The 17,108-nt window shown below is 46.2% G+C and overlaps 1 protein-coding gene across 1 annotated transcript in view; it reads right to left on the bottom strand.

Moving 5' to 3' along the window:
- MYO5B (myosin VB) overlaps positions 1–17,108 on the bottom strand; it is a 160,558-nt gene that overhangs the window by 11,837 nt on the left and 131,613 nt on the right. Inside the window, exons 28-32 of the mRNA XM_064438928.1 lie at positions 14,338–14,577; positions 12,654–12,751; positions 3,266–3,464; positions 2,363–2,456; positions 1,023–1,166 (exon numbers count right to left, since the gene is read on the bottom strand). Coding sequence (XP_064294998.1) covers positions 1,023–1,166; positions 2,363–2,456; positions 3,266–3,464; positions 12,654–12,751; positions 14,338–14,577 — 775 coding nt within the window. The remainder of the gene's footprint in view (positions 1–1,022; positions 1,167–2,362; positions 2,457–3,265; positions 3,465–12,653; positions 12,752–14,337; positions 14,578–17,108) is intronic.

The raw sequence follows: 17,108 nt of genomic DNA, 5'->3' as shown, positions 1-17,108 counted from the left end.
GGTACTTGTAACCAAACACAGCGAGTCGTTTGGCAACTTGCATCCTTCTCTGCAGCGTGGACACAGAACCAGAGGTCCAGCTGCAGGACAGACAGACCTGCTGGAGCCAGCCAAAGCAGAAAAGCCACAGCACCAGGGCTTGGGAAGGTAGCACAGCATGCACTGAAGTTCGTGCTGGTACGACATTACACTTTAGGGATGCACCAGGTGTGCACAGATAGTGCTACATCTTCTTTACCAGGTAAAAGCCTGCTCAAGCAGCACACAAATAACCTTAGAAAATCCTTTCTGAAGCTTTCAGGAATACCTCCCACAGGTTATAACCCTCCCCCAAACTCTGAATTCACGACTCAGTAAATCAGTCTTTCCCTCAAGATACTGGATCCTAATGGGAGCTGTGGGCATTTGCTGCCTCTAAAGGAAGAGCCCGTGTGATTTGGGGAACTTCAAAGACCACAGCAATGGGCTAGCATTGCTCTTGGAACACTTTTTACATCCTCACTAGACTCCGCTGGGGTTAGAAGGTGATGGTAAATACTAACGCCCAGGGAGGCATGACTTCTCCTGCAGCACTGAATAAGGGGATGCTGGCAGCAATTCTGATCAGACCTTCCAGCGTAAGAGAGCTCACAAGTTTATTATCCATTATTTGTTATTATCTCACAAATCAAACTACCTTTGTTCCATTACTGTGCAAAATCCCTGGGGTCTCTCCCTTACTATCCCTTCCCCATCTATTACCGCATCGTATGAAGCTCAGCAAGGTACTGCCTGCTCTGAAAACTGCAGCCTCCTCCTTGCATTTTCCATTTTTTTGCTATCCCTAAGGGTTATATCCATGCTGGTCTATCTGCTTAGGACTGCACAGCTTTACCTACCAAAACTGCCGTCACCATAAACATGCAGCCCCAGAAGGGATTAATTTCAGAAGATCTCTCTGTCTGTCTTGAGATCTGAAGTTTGCAAACTCTCCCAGGCAAGAGAAGAAGGAGCCAGGCACAGGAGCAGAGCAAGTTCCTCACCTGTAATGAGGTTTCGGATGAGGAGTGGCTCATCTTCTTTATAATATTCCAACATGCCCTGAAAATCTTTCTCCTTTCTCTGGACAGCGACTTGCATGTTACGCTCGTGCCGCCTCCTCTCCGCTGGTACCATGGCTTGGGATGCTGTGAAAAGAGCATGGAAGGTCGTATTGGGTGATTGAGAACTATTCACAACCTCTGTTGGCCTTAGAGCCAACACCGCGTCAAAGTGCTATATATTAAGTTTCCAATAATGTCATCGGCTTCGACAGACACATAAAAAATACAAAGAACCACGTCTTGGATTACCGGTCAGCTGTAGTCTGACTCTGAATGAAATAGAGTGCAAAAGTTAGACATAAAGAGGAGAAGATGAAGCTGGTTTTTATTTTCCAAGGAACCACAGGCTAGAAGGCAGTAACCCCACAGGAAGCTTTTTAGCGTATCATTTTCACAGAGGGGAAAAAAATAGCCAGGCAATGAAAAAATACCGAAATACCACATCTTCTGGCTGCCTGTAAAGCTGAAGAACCGCAATGGCACACCACTGAGCGTTAGGCTTCCATAAAAGTTTAATAAAACAGAAGAGACCAGCATGCAAGCACTGCACTGAACGGCAGCCTGCTGCATGCAGATGACACTGGCAGAGACCAGCTGTGCTAGCCGTGGAAACCCTCCAGTTATTCAGCGTAATTTCACTTAATGCCTAGTTCTTAGAAATTAGCTCATGAGAACAAGGTTATGTGATGAATCACAGCATCTCCAGAGAACGGAAAGTTCCTCTATACAACACAGATGTCACATTTGAAGTGTTTTCCAATAAAGCAGACTATACATACATATTGTAATCCTAAATGGTTTTAATCCCCCTTGAAACTGCCAGAACAGAGCAGCTGCCTGCTAGCCACTGGTCTCTCTCTGTGTCTGCTTGGATCACAGCATTGACAGCAATGAAAGCAAAAAGGTTTCTTAAATACCCTCCGAACCCTGCTACACCAGGCGTCGGACCAACACCTCCAGCAAACACTCACCCTCCATCACTTCACAGACCCTCTTCCAAGTTTACCGCCTTCAACCACATTAACAAACTCAAGCTACAGCAGCGCAGCTCTACGTGCTCAAAGGCAGCCTAAGCATGACCCAGGAGGTTCATCTGGACTCTCCGTTCCCTGCTGTCACACCACCAATGAGCTCAGTGCTAGTGCAGCGTGCCAGAATGAGCAAAATCTTACTTTAATAGAAAGAAAAAGAGAAAAACCTGTAGCTCTCCAAGGCTGGCTAAAGGAGTGAAACCAGAGTGCCGCTTCCCCCACCCCAATGTCTACCAACAGCCAAGTCACCTTCAAAATCTTGGACCTTCTTCATGTAAATCTTCAGCTGCTTCTTCAGCTTCTTTTCATTCTTTTCCAACTTCTCTAGCAATTCTTTAAGATCCTGGAAAACAGAAGATGCAGTAAACCTAAGAACAACTCACCTGGGGTGAGTTTGAGGCCGCAGTCACTCAGCAGCCTAGTCTATGCACCGCTACCGCACGGTGCGAGCATCTTGGTACGAGAACTGTGTTATTTCTGGATTGCTCAGAAACACCCTTACCTGCACTGCAAAGACTGTGGACGTTGTGCACCTGCTTTTTTCTAGGAGCCTACAGCAGGCAATACTCACAACACACCACCCAAAGCATTTTACTCCTGGCTGTTAATCGTATTTAAACTATTTAGATACTATAGTTGTCTAGAAAGGCAAGCAGCCCTCACCTCAGCTTAGGAAGGGCCAGTATCTGCTCCAGACCTTGCAACAGAGATACAGGAGGCAAGAAGGGAAAAATTTATGATAGCTAGGCCAGCTTTTCACAGTGGCAACTGCCCCTCCCCCCAGTAAATGCAGGTTAAAAGAAAGGACCATGTTATCTTTGTGCATAATTACAGAGTATTTCCCCAGGGACTTCAGTGATCTCCTCAGGTAGGTGGTGCCACAAAGTAGGCAGGCTTAAAACAAAAAGAACCGGAATTAAAAAATTAAGTACTTAGGGAGTCACAAGAGTCACACGGCCGCTGAACAGCAGTTCAAGGCCGAGTACCAATGCTCCAAATGCACCAGTGAGAGATGCTAAAGGATCTTGCAGAGATTTTAGGAGTAGAAAAAACCCCAGCGCCTTCTCCTCCCCTTCACATTTCCTATCTCCTTTCTCTCAACCTCTTTTTCTTTCCTCTTCCTTAGGCTGTGTTTTCAGTACAGCCTCTTACCAGATTTTCATTGGTGAGACGTGTAATTTCTTGCTGAAGTCCAAACTCCACCTGGGCCTCTGGAGACAGCTGCAGGTTTTGCAGGAAAGCCTGCTGCTGTTTCTCCATCTCTTCTTTCATTGCATCCACCTGGTTTTTCAGGGCTTCTACCTCCTCCTCATACTCTCTTCTCTGATCCTGGAGCTGTGCTTCCAGTAACCTGAGAAAAGGACCACACCAATCAGCCTGTGATCTTGGCATTGTGGCAGTAACCGCTGTTTGAGATAAGACCCTTCAAAAGTGAGCCAACCTGGGAGATGTTCCTGGTCAACCTCCCTTTAAAATGGACACACACAAAGGGGTGCTACAGCTGTTACTGCCACATTAGTCTGTCATTTGTTTAACTGCAGATTAAATACTTTTGAAATTAGAGGCTTGAGATCAAAAGTTTGTGGTTTGTTTTTTTTTAAAGAAGAGGGAAAAAATAATCCAAGAGCTCCCATTTTTCTGCAACTGTATCACAAATCTGGCTTCCTTTACTCTTCCCATTAGCAAAAAAGCAAATGCATGGCAAGAAAGCAGTGCAGATCAACACCTGCGGGTTTTTCAAAAGCTCAGCTTGAAGGGCATTTGTTCTTCTGCTCACCCCCTTCTCAAACATCAGCTCTTACTCTTGACTGTACGTCTTGCAAACTGCTCCGTGCAGTTGGACTGGCACCGGCTTCGCTTGCTACTGCTGAGAGTTTCAAGAAAGGCAGAAGCCGAAACCCTTCATTCCTTCTAGCTGTTTGTAGAGCTGCTATTTATATTTGCTTAACAAGAAGTATATTCATTTATATTTCAATTTTCATTCATAAACTACCTGCAGAAAACTAGGCACAAGGCAATTTTCTGTCACCTTGATCAGTTCCTGCTTTCATTATCGCTGCTGACTTCACCAGGACTCTGCAGCAGCGGGTAAGACAACTTGTTGCCTTGTACTCCATGACGTGCAAATACTAACGCCACGATACGCAGCTGACAGAAGTCACCGAAACCAGCCTTTCTCCCACTTTTAGATGGGTACCCAACTTTTTCTCTAATAATTTGTCCTGCCACCCTCTCCTACCCTCCCTTCCCCTACACCAGGTCTCCCTGAGCCTGTACACAAAGACAACCCCAGGGGGGAAATGCTGAGCTCAAGGGTTAGCAAGACATTGAGTTAATGCATTATCTTATCGAGCCATTTGCAAAACCAGAATGCCTTTGTTAATCCAGCAGAAGAATGATTCATCACTCAGATGTTAACTGCCCTCCCTCCTGTAGACACCCTTGCTGATGGGGATGCTGACAAACCTGGCAAGTGACACGATAATTGATGGTTTTAGGTATTTTTAGGTATTGCCTACCCTCTGCTAAACGGAAACCTTCTCGTTATTCTACCAGCTCTTTCAAGAAGAGCGAAATAAATGACTCCAGAAGGTATGAGAACTCTGAAGAAAGGGCATCGAGCCAGAAACTGCAAAGTATTAGGTCCCAGACTATACAGGGCAATGGTGGCAAAGAGGAGGAACAACCCAGGGGGATAAACCAAGGCCATGTCCTTCCTGTAGCTCATGGATGTGCTCTCCTGGGCAGAGCTACGGACAGCCACGCACCCGGCTCAGAGGCTTCGGCTCCTCTGGCATCGGATGCAAACAGCGATCCTCAAAGGTGAGGAAGACTCTGGTGTCGATAGCTTAGCATTTGCCCAGGACGTGCACAGACGTAGGGCTGTGCCAGTGGGGAAGAAGCTTCTTCGGGACCAACTGTTTCAGGTCCACTGGGAAATTAATGGAGATTCACGCCTGTGAACTGCTTCCCTGAAGGAACAATTAAGCATGAGAATTTTTTTGGTGTTGTTTTGGGGTTTGGATGAAAAGCATTAATCATTCTCCAGTTTGTTTTTCGTTGTTGTTGCTTTAAAAAAAAAAAAAATTGAAACAACCCAATCTCTACACTCATTTTCCAGCAAAAGATAGAAAAGGATATTTTCCAACTATAGAAACATGGGCAGTAACACACACAGCCTCGTAATCATGCTGTCAGGAGTTATATTCTTAAAAGGCTTGGAAAATACAGGCACACCATGAAGTAAGTACTTAATTTTCATTTTGTTTCTTCACGTGGGTTCGGATTAACTGTGAGCTGCCGTCAGAAAAACATGCTCCTTCAAGAACTTGGGTTCCTACATTGCTTTGAAAAACAAATTAATCGTCCCCAGTATTTTTCCTGTTGTTGTCTGGTTTTACTCTGATCCTTCTAGATCTGAGCACTTTAGACTACTTTATACAAAAGATTATTTTGACTTTTCCTTTCTATAGTGTCCTTAATCAGCTCGTTTCATATCTTTTATAAAAATCATATATACTGGAGCCTCGTAACCACCCTGCGGGAGAGCACAGACTGATTAACATCTAATTATCAGCTCTTCCAAGCACCAGGTTGAACCAGGAGAAAAAAATCCAGGAGGCCTTCTGCCTCGCTTTAATCTCCATTTGTGTTTCTAAACATTCATTAGTTTGGAGATGAGAGATCATTACAGAATCACCGGCATCCCCAGAAGATACGGAGGTTGCAGTTGCTGCCCTGGTGCGTCCCGCTGGGGTATTTGCCCACCAGAGCAGGACGTGGGGAGGGCTGTGGAAGGACGGCACTATGTCCCCACCACGTTCTTCCTCCTTATACCTACAGGCAACGCATGGATGGGAGCGCACAATCCCCGGGAGCATGCAAAGCAGACAGCATCGTGATACAAGCACAGGGACTCCGCTTCTGACGTGTCAAGGATTGGGAGAAAACCCTTTAGGGAGGTGCTATATCTTAATGCAATTCAGAAATAAAACCATCTAAAATGGTTTATGGTTTTTTGTTCATTGGTTTGGGGTTTTTTGGGTTTTGTTTTGGGGTTGTTTTGTGGGTTTTTTTGGCTTCCTGGAGATTACAGCTTCCCAACACCTTTATCGCACAATTTCCCATTAATGTAACATAATTCTTACTGAATCACAGCTCAGGCATTAGTGACAACAGCCACCATCAGCGATGCCCAATTAAAATCGCAATGGCACCTCTGAAAATTAGGGGAGGTCTCCATGCCTCCAGTTTGGATATCCTACCTCCAGCTGCTCCCAGGAAGGACAACAGGTCCTATAGAGGATAACAGCAGAGGAAGAGAAAGAAACAAAAGGGAAAGCGAAAGGGAGAGAGGGGAGAAGCAGCAGTGAGAGGGGGGGGAAAAAAGAAAGTATTTGACCTGGCAACTTGCTTTAAACCTTGATAAGCCAAGCCGAGCTCTCCATCTTCATTGAGATACCCCCAGTCCTCAGTCTTGCTAGAAATAAAGGACAGAAAAAGGAAACAACAGGACAGAGAAAGACAAAAGGTCAATTGCAGTAGAAGGGGAAAAGGTGCAGAACCCTTATTAATTTAGTTTTATTTTATTCTTTAAAGCACACTTTCATAACATTGTATTTCCTTTTCCACCATGGCAAAGGAGAACCATGTCCTGGTCGTGCCCTGTATGACACCCCTGGCTACTGGAGCTTCTCCTTCCAGCCCAGCTGCGAAACATGTCCTCACGCAGCCCTTTCCTCCCCGACCCACTGCAGCCAACAATCCAAAAATCATCCAGGAGAGAAGGGACCATCACAGATCACCCAGTCCAACCTCCTGGCAGGATATCATCATTCCTGAGGTATTTTTACCAAAAAGCCCAACTCTTGGAGGTCAGAGCCCGAGTTTCCATTTCATACTGTATGGCTAAACTGCTTCTCGTATGACTGCAAGGAGAAGCTGGCAAGCCCACACCCCACCAACTAGCTCAAATCCTCATTAAAACCTTACGCTTAAAAAGCAGGGAGGAGAAAGACAGACCTTGAGTGATAAATGAGAGAGCAGAAGTCAGCCCGAGGGGTAAAGGAAGAGCTGTCCGAACACAGTTGGGGTAAAATGAAAAGCACAGAGTGATCCTTAGCAGCTCTCAACAGGCTGCTTTGCTTCCCCCCACCCAAAAATTAACTATTCTTGAGCTGGAAGAGCCCACATGCGCTTCCAACCTACAGTGCAAAAATAAACTGAGCCCCCTGCTCATTGCATACTGACAGCTTGGAACAACTCTATCCTCTTCCAGACCTTGTGGGCTCTGGCACGTCTCGCTAATAACTCAATTTGAAGACAAGTTTCTCCATTTCCTTCCTTCTGAAGCGACTTCCACTGGACTAAAATAAACTCTCTTCCTTCTACTTCAGTCGAGGGTCTCCTCAATCAGCAAGTCAAACACACCAGCCTTTCCTCAGAGCAACCTTCGGTCCGAACACTCCTTGGATAGTTGTTCCCTTACATCCACTTGAGATCAAACCTCTGTATCCAGCCAGGCAGAAAAAGATCCAGAAAAGCCTCATCTCACTTTAATACTAAAGGTTTCCTTTTAACAGGGTTTGGATTATTTTTTTTTTTAAGTTATGAAAGGCAGGAAACTCATTTATCTTTAACAAGGTGTTGAACACATTACAAATGAGTGATATAAGCTGGTCAACCTGACCAGGAACACTTGCTACAGTGAGATTTTACTTGGCCTCGATGTGGGTTCAAAAAGTTTTGCTTTTTGGAAATAATAATTAAAAAAAAGAAAAACCCAAATCACTTAATATATCAAACTTTCAGAGAAAAATAAAAAAGAACCAAGCCAATATACATCTCCTATTTTAAAAAAGGGTATAGCAAATGCCATTCCCTGGCAAGGAAAGCTCTGCATATTTAAATGGAAAAGCACAAGCCTTCTAAAGCAAATTTTCACACGAGGAAAGCAGTGAGAACTGTGGCGTTGCAGCACTACCATGAAAGAACTCGAGAGGTGTCTCACCACCGCAGACAGCTTGCCCATCCCTTTGATCCTGGTGTACGAGCGCGGCATTTCTCAAAAGCAACAAACATTTCAGGCATTGACATTTGGAAAATTCATCTGTTAAAGCCGCATGTATGAATTTAGATTAAAGTTTTACCCATGCATAGCAGGATTCCAGAAGGGTCCGTAGGCTGACAGATACAGGGAGGTTTATTGGTCTGGTTTGGGTAGTAAGGTCTTTAGTTTTTTGGTTCAGATAAGCTTAATAGAACATGTACTAGGCACTGAAAACCAAGAAAAAACTCAGAAAGGATCCTCACTATTTATTACATGTCATTAACCTGGGAAATCTCATTTGATGAGCAGCATTTTTAAGAGATGCATTTTCCTGGATAACCTCCTTTGAAAAATAGCTTTCCTTCCTTTTTGTTTAATCATACGCATTGTGGTAAATGAGGAAAGCAGCTCGAGGGGCTGCCACTATACTAAGATAAAAGTGCCCTGGGAAATAAGCATTCAGTCCCTGTTCATCAACACGGTACTGACTCAGAAATCACTGAGCTTCTTCCCTTTTCACAGAAGTTCATGCTGACCGCGACACTAAAAGTCAACAGGGGTCCTTTCTAGCTAATTAGATTAATTAGCATGTGCCAAAATAATTTCCTAAAATGCTGGGTAAAACCTTCTCTCAAACAAGCCTGAAATGAGTTGAAAGGACACGATCTGCAAAACCTCTTTTCTCCTTTGTCCTTACATTGGAGGTATGAGTCTGGGGGAGCAGCTGGCGACCCACAGTTGGCAAACTGCCTCCATGAAAGGGAGACAAACCCCTGCCCAAACACCTCCCTCCCTTCCTCCAAGTAGCTTAAAGGAGGTGCAGGTATACCAAACCCCAGAGATGTTCATTTTAGCACCTTCAGATAATTATCATCTCTTAATAAAGGAGAAGGAGCATTTCATTTTCAAACACAGATACGCTTGTTGTTTAATTAAATGGAAAACTAATGCACATCACAGATTAGATACATGACAGAGTGGGAAGCAGTGATAAGAGACACATCAGAGAGTGGGAAGCAGAGATATGAGCCCTTTCCGTGTGATGGCCTCTTCCAGCTGCAAAAGCACCCTCCAAGTGAAGCCAGCATCATCAGCCCTTTACTTTGCACTGCAGCTGCAGGTGGGACTTACCCAGCAGGAGAAAAGAGCCATGTACTCTACCGAAATCATTTGGAAGTTATCACAGAAGTTAATTTCAAAGACTAAGCTTGATCTGCTTTGAGCTGCCAGATTATTATCTCTAACATCATCACCTAGTCTTTTGTTGGCTCTACCTTTCCACCAAGATCAAAACAGGCTTGAAAGAAAAGATCCCAGGAACTGAAACAGGGAACAAAAAGCCTACTTAGCTTTACACTCAGTTATTGAAGCAGAAAATTAGCTGGAAACTAACTTCATACTTTTCCCTTTAGCAGTTGAAAGCCAGTGGGGGGTGTGGGGTGTGGGAGGGAAGGGAAAAGAAAAAAAGCTGAGTTCACTGCATTGGTAAGGGTTTGCTTTTAAATCAAACTTCCCCTTGACCTGGCATCAAAGGGCTTCCCCTCAAGAGCAGTGTGGAGGAAGAGGATCACTACGTGGACAGGGTTAGCAGCACCTGGAAGATTTTCCCATTTTCCTCCTGCTATATTTAAAAGTCCTGGATCATATAAAGTGAATAAAAGGTCTGTCTCCCACCAAAATAAAGCCATGCTCCATCCCCAGCCTAAAGAGCCAAGACATGGTGACTTCAAGCTAGGAGTGACCCATGGGTGGACCACGGCTTTACCACATTGGTCTGAACCGATGGAAGAGCTGTCATCTCTATCAGGTATCAGGACAAAGAGAAATGGGAGTGTTTCCTGCAGTGCACCTGGGAGAAAGAGTGGCTCTTGCTTATTAATCCTACTTCAGAATTGCAACCCCACGAGAAAAGCTTTCCGTTAAAATATTTATTGATCAAGATTAGAAAGAGCAAGCAGTTTTATTTCTCAGGCTGACACACTTGGGTATAGAGTTGCTTAAGTACAAATGAGGGAATGTTAATTTATATCATCAAATACAATAATCCATGCTCCTTGAGCATTTGTTTTCATCTGTTTTATTGCTATTGACTTCAGCCTACAGTTTATAAACCAACCCAATATACAAACAAATGCACGGGGAACCGTATAACAGGAAAGCTGGTAGTGATTAACAAGCCATCGGATAAATCACTAGAGAAAATCAGGGGGATTGTACGTAGAGCTACCGCGACTGTATTGCAAGAGCCAAGCTTTGTTTGAGAGGTAGACGAGGGAGGTGATAGGAAGCTGAGCCTGGAGGCTGCAGATTTCCCCTCCCAAGTCTCAAGAGCCCCAAAACCACCATGGCCTTACCACATGAAGTTCTTAAACTGCAGCTCACCTGTGCAATGGCAAGGACAGAGATTTATACCCTGTGGAAAATTAGACCTTTTGCAGCATTTCTGATGATTTGTGTGTGTGATTCCATCCTCCGTGCAGAAGTTAAGTCTGGAAACCAGAACGGCTGAAGAAGGACCAGAGTCTCCTGGCAGGTTGAGTGAAAGTGGAAAACACAGCACTCCAAGTTGGCCAAATATCAATTACCACTGGGGACCAGTGATACAACCCATACATACAGGTCAGATACGTGCCCTGTGAAAGCAGCACCTCTTGTTTTGACTCCAAACTCCTTCACGAACACCTGAACACAAACTGACCATTCCCTACACGTGCACACTGGAAAATGCAGTTTAGGGAGTCATTAAAGCTGTGCCTGACAATGGGATTTCACATCCCACACCAGTGCCCAGGAAGGCACCTGAGCCCAGTGCTCCAGGAAGAAGTTGGAAGGAAATAAGAGAAAAATCCACAGAACTCATTAAGTGACCAAAAAACACACCTTGCAGTAGGAAGCACGCTGAGCCCCATTGATTTACTGACAAAAATAAAATCTCATGACCTCTACTGCAGGAGGGGTGGAAATTTCATCAGGAAGGTCACTTCAGGAAAGCAAATATTCAATAGCAACAAATTGAAAAGAAACAAATGCTGGTCCTGATCCAGCCAGACACGATGCCCAGATAAAAAACCAGTGTCACGAGTGTCCTGGACCCCAACACTCCCCACTCTTCCAGGTCCCCCAGCTGAAGTGAAAGCTAGCAGTACTAGCGCAGGCAGAGCCTCAGTCCGCCCATCAGGGTTTTAAGCTATGTTTAAATCCAACACATGTGGAACCCAGCCCTTCCAGCAAGCCCACCTTGGTACTCACACAGGGCTAACTGGAGAGATCTCCACAGGTTCTCCTAGGGTTTTCCCAAGAAGTAAACCAGATGCAAATTCAGAAAACCCAGCCCATACTACGACAGGAATTTGGGGGACACACAGCACAGACGTGCTGACCGAAGTTGACCGCACAGCTGTACGTACGCTGAAGTTTTGCCCACCAAGCCAGGCACACGGATTTCCCATTGCACCTTTTTGGCCGTCCAGTTCTGAAAGCGTTAAGCAACGCTTCACAATTTTCACACTGCATTCAAAGGTGGTGTGTCTTTGCCGATGTTCATACGGGTATGAATAAAATCCTAATTAAGTCATGGTCTTTCCCTGCCTGGACTGCTAACAATCGTCTGCAACCAGTTTACAAAGCACCAAAGTACGCTGTGTTATTAAAAGCCATGAATCCACAATGGTTAGGTCTTCTGACTACCTTGCTGAATGCAAATTCTTTAGGAAAAAAGTCTCAAACATCTCTATTTGTCAAGAGAAAAGGAGACGAACGTTCCGTTTCCTTCCACTAAAATAAATATTTAATTTACATATTAATTTGCCATTTATTCCATGTCATTTTGTCTTCTTGCAAGATACTGCTTTTTTTTCATTTGATGCCCTCCTGCGTAGCTGCAAGGCTTGATTAAATGCCTTGCGATATAAGCCCATTGTTACTATGAGGACAGACACGTGTTCACAACATTAACCCTCGCTATGGGAAACCTGTAATCAAACAAACACTCCCAACGCTCAGTTTAGATGCAACAAAACCAATAATGTGGGTGTTGCCAGAGAATATAGCGTGTGTTTGTTAGCTCGGTTCATCATCACGAGCTCCTGCCTCTGGGAAAATGAGAGGGGAACCACATTGTCTCCCCACCATAGCGTGAGGACTGACTTGAAATAAGTAATGCTTAAATATATCCCAAATCCTAGTCTTGCTACTATTTATGTACTAGAAGCAAAGTCAAAATCCATTTTTGCTCACTTCCATGTTGGCTTTTCCACCTCCCCAGCATCTCCCCTCCCTCAGGGACACACTGCCCCAAAGATGAGGGCTCCTCACCCACTACCAGGCCTGCATCTTTGGTCCCATCCTTACGATCCATCCTCGACCCATGGTCCAGAACACAATCCAGAAGCTGGTAAGTCTCTAAAACTTGTTCTTAATTTTGGTCTGGATCCCATCTCTCATGCCTTGGTCAGGCCCTCCTGCTGCCAGAAAAATTTGGGCCACACTTACCGGTTCGTCTCGCACATCCCCTGGTAGGCTTCAATCGCGTCCTCTTGATCAACGTGCTTGTCACTGTTCGGCCAGTTGGCATTGGTGCTGATGCTCTCCTAAAATCAACACGCAAAACACAGCAGCGTGACATCCTGCACATCTCCTCCTGCCTTTCAAAGTTCCTGCTATCAAACAACTCCCAGCCATCCTTAATAGAGCTTCCTCGGGGCATCCATCAGACTAGAGAGTTTCTATGAATTCATATGCATGCAAACAGACAGCAGCAGAGATTAGGAGATGGGAGGAGGATGCATGAACCTGGGAGGGAGATAAGGGGGTGTGTGTGGTCTGAGATACAAAACATACCAAAACCTCGAGGAATGTTAAGGCACTGAATTAAAAAGCCCAAGTGAGAGTTTTCAGAAAATGTACTCTTCAATAGAAGAGGCTCTAAACAAGAAGCTCACAAATGAGTGTGATGGGACAGGCTCTCTTCTTGCCTACATGCCACTAGAAACACACTGCAGGTGCACCAGCATCAAGTGAGCAGAATCTGGTCCAGAAGCTCTTTTTCCCAATCCCATGTCCTTGCAGAATAAGCTGGTTGTCACAAAACACCACCAGGAACCATCTCAGACCACCACACCTTGGTGCAGGTCTGAAGAATCATAGAATCATTAAGGTTGGAAAAGACCTCTGGGATCATCAAGTCCAACCCCCAACCCAACACCCCCAGGCCTCCTAAACCATGGCCCCAAGGGACACGTCTGCACGTCCTTTGAACGCCCCCAGGGACGGTGACTCCCCCACCTCTCTGGGCAGCCTGTGCCAGGGCCTGACCCCTCTGGCAGGGAAGGCATTTCCCCTCATCTCCAACCTAAACCTCCCCTGACGCAGCCTGGGGCCGGTTCCTCTCGTCCTGTCACTGGTGACTTGGGAGCAGAGACCGACCCCCCACCTCACTCCAGCCCCTCTCAGGCAGCTGTAGAGAGCGAGAAGGGCTCCCCTCAGCCCCCTCTTCTCCAGGCTAAACCCCCCCAGCCCCCTCAGCCGCCCCCCAGCACACTTGTGCTCCAGACCCTGCCCCAGCCCCGCTGCCCTTCTCTGGACACGCTCCAGCCCCTCAAGGCCCTTCTTGTCCCGAGGGGCCCAAACCTGAGCCCAGCACTCGAGGTGGGGCCTCCCCAGGGCCCAGCACAGGGACCCCATCCCTGCCCGGCTCCTGCTGGCCACACCAGTGCTGACACAAGCCCGGGGGCTGGTGGCCTCCTTGGCCACCCGGGCACTGCTGGCTCATGCCCAGCCGGCTGTCAGCCAGCACCCCCAGGGCCTTCTCCGCCGGGCACTTCCCAGCCCCTCTGCCCCAGGCCTGGGGCGCTGCCTGGGGTTGGTGTGACCAAAGGGCAGGACCAAACCTGGGAAGTTGTTCCTTGGTGTAGGCTGGCTAGACCTCATCAGCTCTGGGGTCAAGCACCTTACAGCAGTACAGACATATAGTCCTGGGCTGTCTGAAACTTTGTCATGGACTATATCTTTTTCATAGGCAAAACCTCCTATGAACCTGCAGAACCCCCTGTAACCTCCCCACACCATCCTGCCTCCCAGAGGCTACCAATTCAAAAATGGCATCATTCAGGCAGGCAGTGAATTTTTAGCAACAGAACAGGAAAAGGAAAGGAAAATCCATTACACTCTCAATTACCATGTTTTTGCCTGTCTCTTTTTGCTGGGCTGCCTTCATAATCTGCGACCTCAGGATGAGCACCTCTTCTTTCCGCACTTCCAACTCCTCGTTGGCCGATTTCAGCTGATTCAGTAAGAGGTTATAACTGTCCTGAATATCATTAGATGAGTTGTTCTGGGTTGCTCGATCTGCGATAGCCTTCCTCAGCTCATTAAGTTCATTTTTCAGCTTCTTGTTCTCAGACTCCAGCTCTTGCCTCTGGAAAATACCAAGCCGTTAACCAGTTTAGATAAAAATGTCTCATAGTGCCTCATCCTTTTCCAAGATGCCTCTAAGGTAACTCAATTACCGATGATCGCAGCCGAATGATCAATTCATGCCGAGAACCGGATTTTGCTGCCTGTCCAGCCACGTGTGGCTCAGAAAAGATTTTTGCTGTAATCAGTAGCGTGTTGCCCTTTAATAACAACAATTACAGGGTGACACAGGGGAGATTTTTTTTAATTTGTTGACACTATTTTTAAACACAAATGCGAGCTGTTAGAGAAGCCAAACACGTTTGGTTTTTTCTCCACCCCTTCTCCTTCTCGAACAAGAAATCACCACAAACCCCACATCTTTCACACTCAGATAAGCTCAAAGATGCCAATTTACATGACCCTTCACCATGGCAGATGCCCCGTTAGGTGAGCTACGGCTGTGTGAATTCCCACTACCGCTTCTTTGCTCATACATTTTGTAATTTCCCTACCCCAGTGCAATGTTTAGAGGATTTGCTTGCCCTGACATCTCATCAGCTGCTGGCATCTGACAGGCAGGGGCGATACCGTAAAAATTTGATGCCGACTGCTTCTCCCGAATAACAATGCTCGAGCATTGCCATGTTTGCCAAGACAACTGAAGGGCTTATTTGCTTTTGCATGACAGTAGAAGACAGAGGAATGAAACTCAGGCAGCAAAGACAGCCTTTACTTCAGAACTTCACCATAAAGCTTTGTTTGCAGGTGGTAACACCACATTTAGCAGCTCTTTGCCAGCACCCAAAACCCACCTGGAGCATCCCAGCTGGATCAAGAGCAGCTTTGCTCCTGCGATGGTGCAGTCCTTGCTACAGGTCACAGACAGGGAGGGAGCCAGACTCCTGGGGTCCTGCTCACAGCCCAAATCCCAACAACCTGCCATCTCTTTGCACGGGATCCTCCGGCACCAGCTGCTGCCTGGCGGCACCCAGCACCGCTCCCTCCTGCCCCCACGCACCCAGGCCTCTCAGACAACACCAAAACCCAACAGGATCCATATCCAACCACCGCATGGCAGAAATTGAGGCATCTGCAAACAAGCCGACAAAGCCTGGTGTCTGACTGATTTGGGGTCAGCTCTTTCCTAGGGACCGACCCCCATCCATGTGGATTCTCTGGTGTCTACAATAGCACAAACTCTTTCTCCACTGAGATTCAGGTGCTTCTCTCCCCCCCACTGCCTTTTGACCCTTTCCACAGCTTTCTTGCACGATCCCTCTTATCTATGGGATATCTGCTTCATTATCAACTTTGGCTGAGGCGAGCTAAAGAATCTGAAAATCGCAGGGTGGGGATGGAGGAAATTTATACAATTTATACAGCGTGTAGCTAGCACAGCTGTGTAAACCTCGTTTCCATAGGAAACGGGTGCTATAATTATAAATCCTTCCAAATTATAAATAGCATGCCTTATCACAGCAGAGGTGTGAACAGAATAGCTGATCTGGCATCTGGACATTCTCCGAGCTGAACAAACACCATCAGTAGTGGAGCATAGTCAGGTACTTTATACCATCTGTCATTTAAAAAAAAAAAGGGGGGAGGGGCAGGAATGAGAAATGCATTAGGCCTGGCAATTCCTCCACATCCACGTTAACCACAGCTCAGCAGAGGGAGCATATGAGACGCTGGCTTTTCTAGAACTGTTTTAGAGAAGAGTTTGAAAAGCGTCCGCACGGCGGGGAACCGATACTAAACCGGGGGTAACTCTTCTTGCCGCGTGGCTGAAGCATCGGCTGGCTTTCCACTCTTTTCTGATCATGCTTAGAGACAGGTGAAGGGTAAAAAGAAAGCGATTAACTGCTTTTCTACACAAATGGCTCTTCTGTGATTCTTGTTAGTTGCTGGATAAGACCCCTACCCTTTTTTTTTTTCCTTCCCCATCTCCTCTCTCTTTCTCAGCCCTCCCCTCCTTTCTTTCTTTTTTTTAAATGGTCAGCCACACTGCTAACTCCAGGGACTGACTGCACCAAGCTGTGCTCCAGTTAGAAACAAAGCCAGGAAGATGGGGAAAGAAACCAATAACCAACAATCCTGCTCCAAGAGCCCACACTCTGGACTCTTTTCAGAGTTTACAATTAAATTAATTCCCTACTCCTTTCTTGGTAGATTTTGGGCATAGAGCAATGTTAAAATACCTACAAGACATGGGCGAGGTGCCTCTGGTCCCCTGCCTGGGCGCTCCTTTTGCATCAGTGATGGCAGAACAGAAGCTAAAATAACATGCTTTGAATGTGGAAAGGGAGATTTCTATTTGCACTGTGAGAAACGCTCTTTCTTCTGCATAGTCCAATAGTGCTGATTTATTTGACAAGTTACACGAACAGAACGTCCTGAACTTGAACTCACACTTGTCCCACGTGTACAGCGTTATAGAGGCGTGAAAGGGGTACCCAAGCACCAACAGTGACGGAAACAGCTTCGCTTTTTAGGAAGGGGTTATATAACAGCGCTGGGTGAAGCATGAGCCTGTGTAAATCAGAGGTTAGC

This window comes from Phalacrocorax carbo, chromosome Z (assembly GCF_963921805.1).
Source record: "Phalacrocorax carbo chromosome Z, bPhaCar2.1, whole genome shotgun sequence".
In the NCBI taxonomy this organism is placed as follows: domain Eukaryota; kingdom Metazoa; phylum Chordata; class Aves; order Suliformes; family Phalacrocoracidae; genus Phalacrocorax; species Phalacrocorax carbo.
The sequence above is the reverse complement of the archived record's forward strand: the minus strand, read 5'-3'. Positions and strand labels throughout refer to the sequence as shown.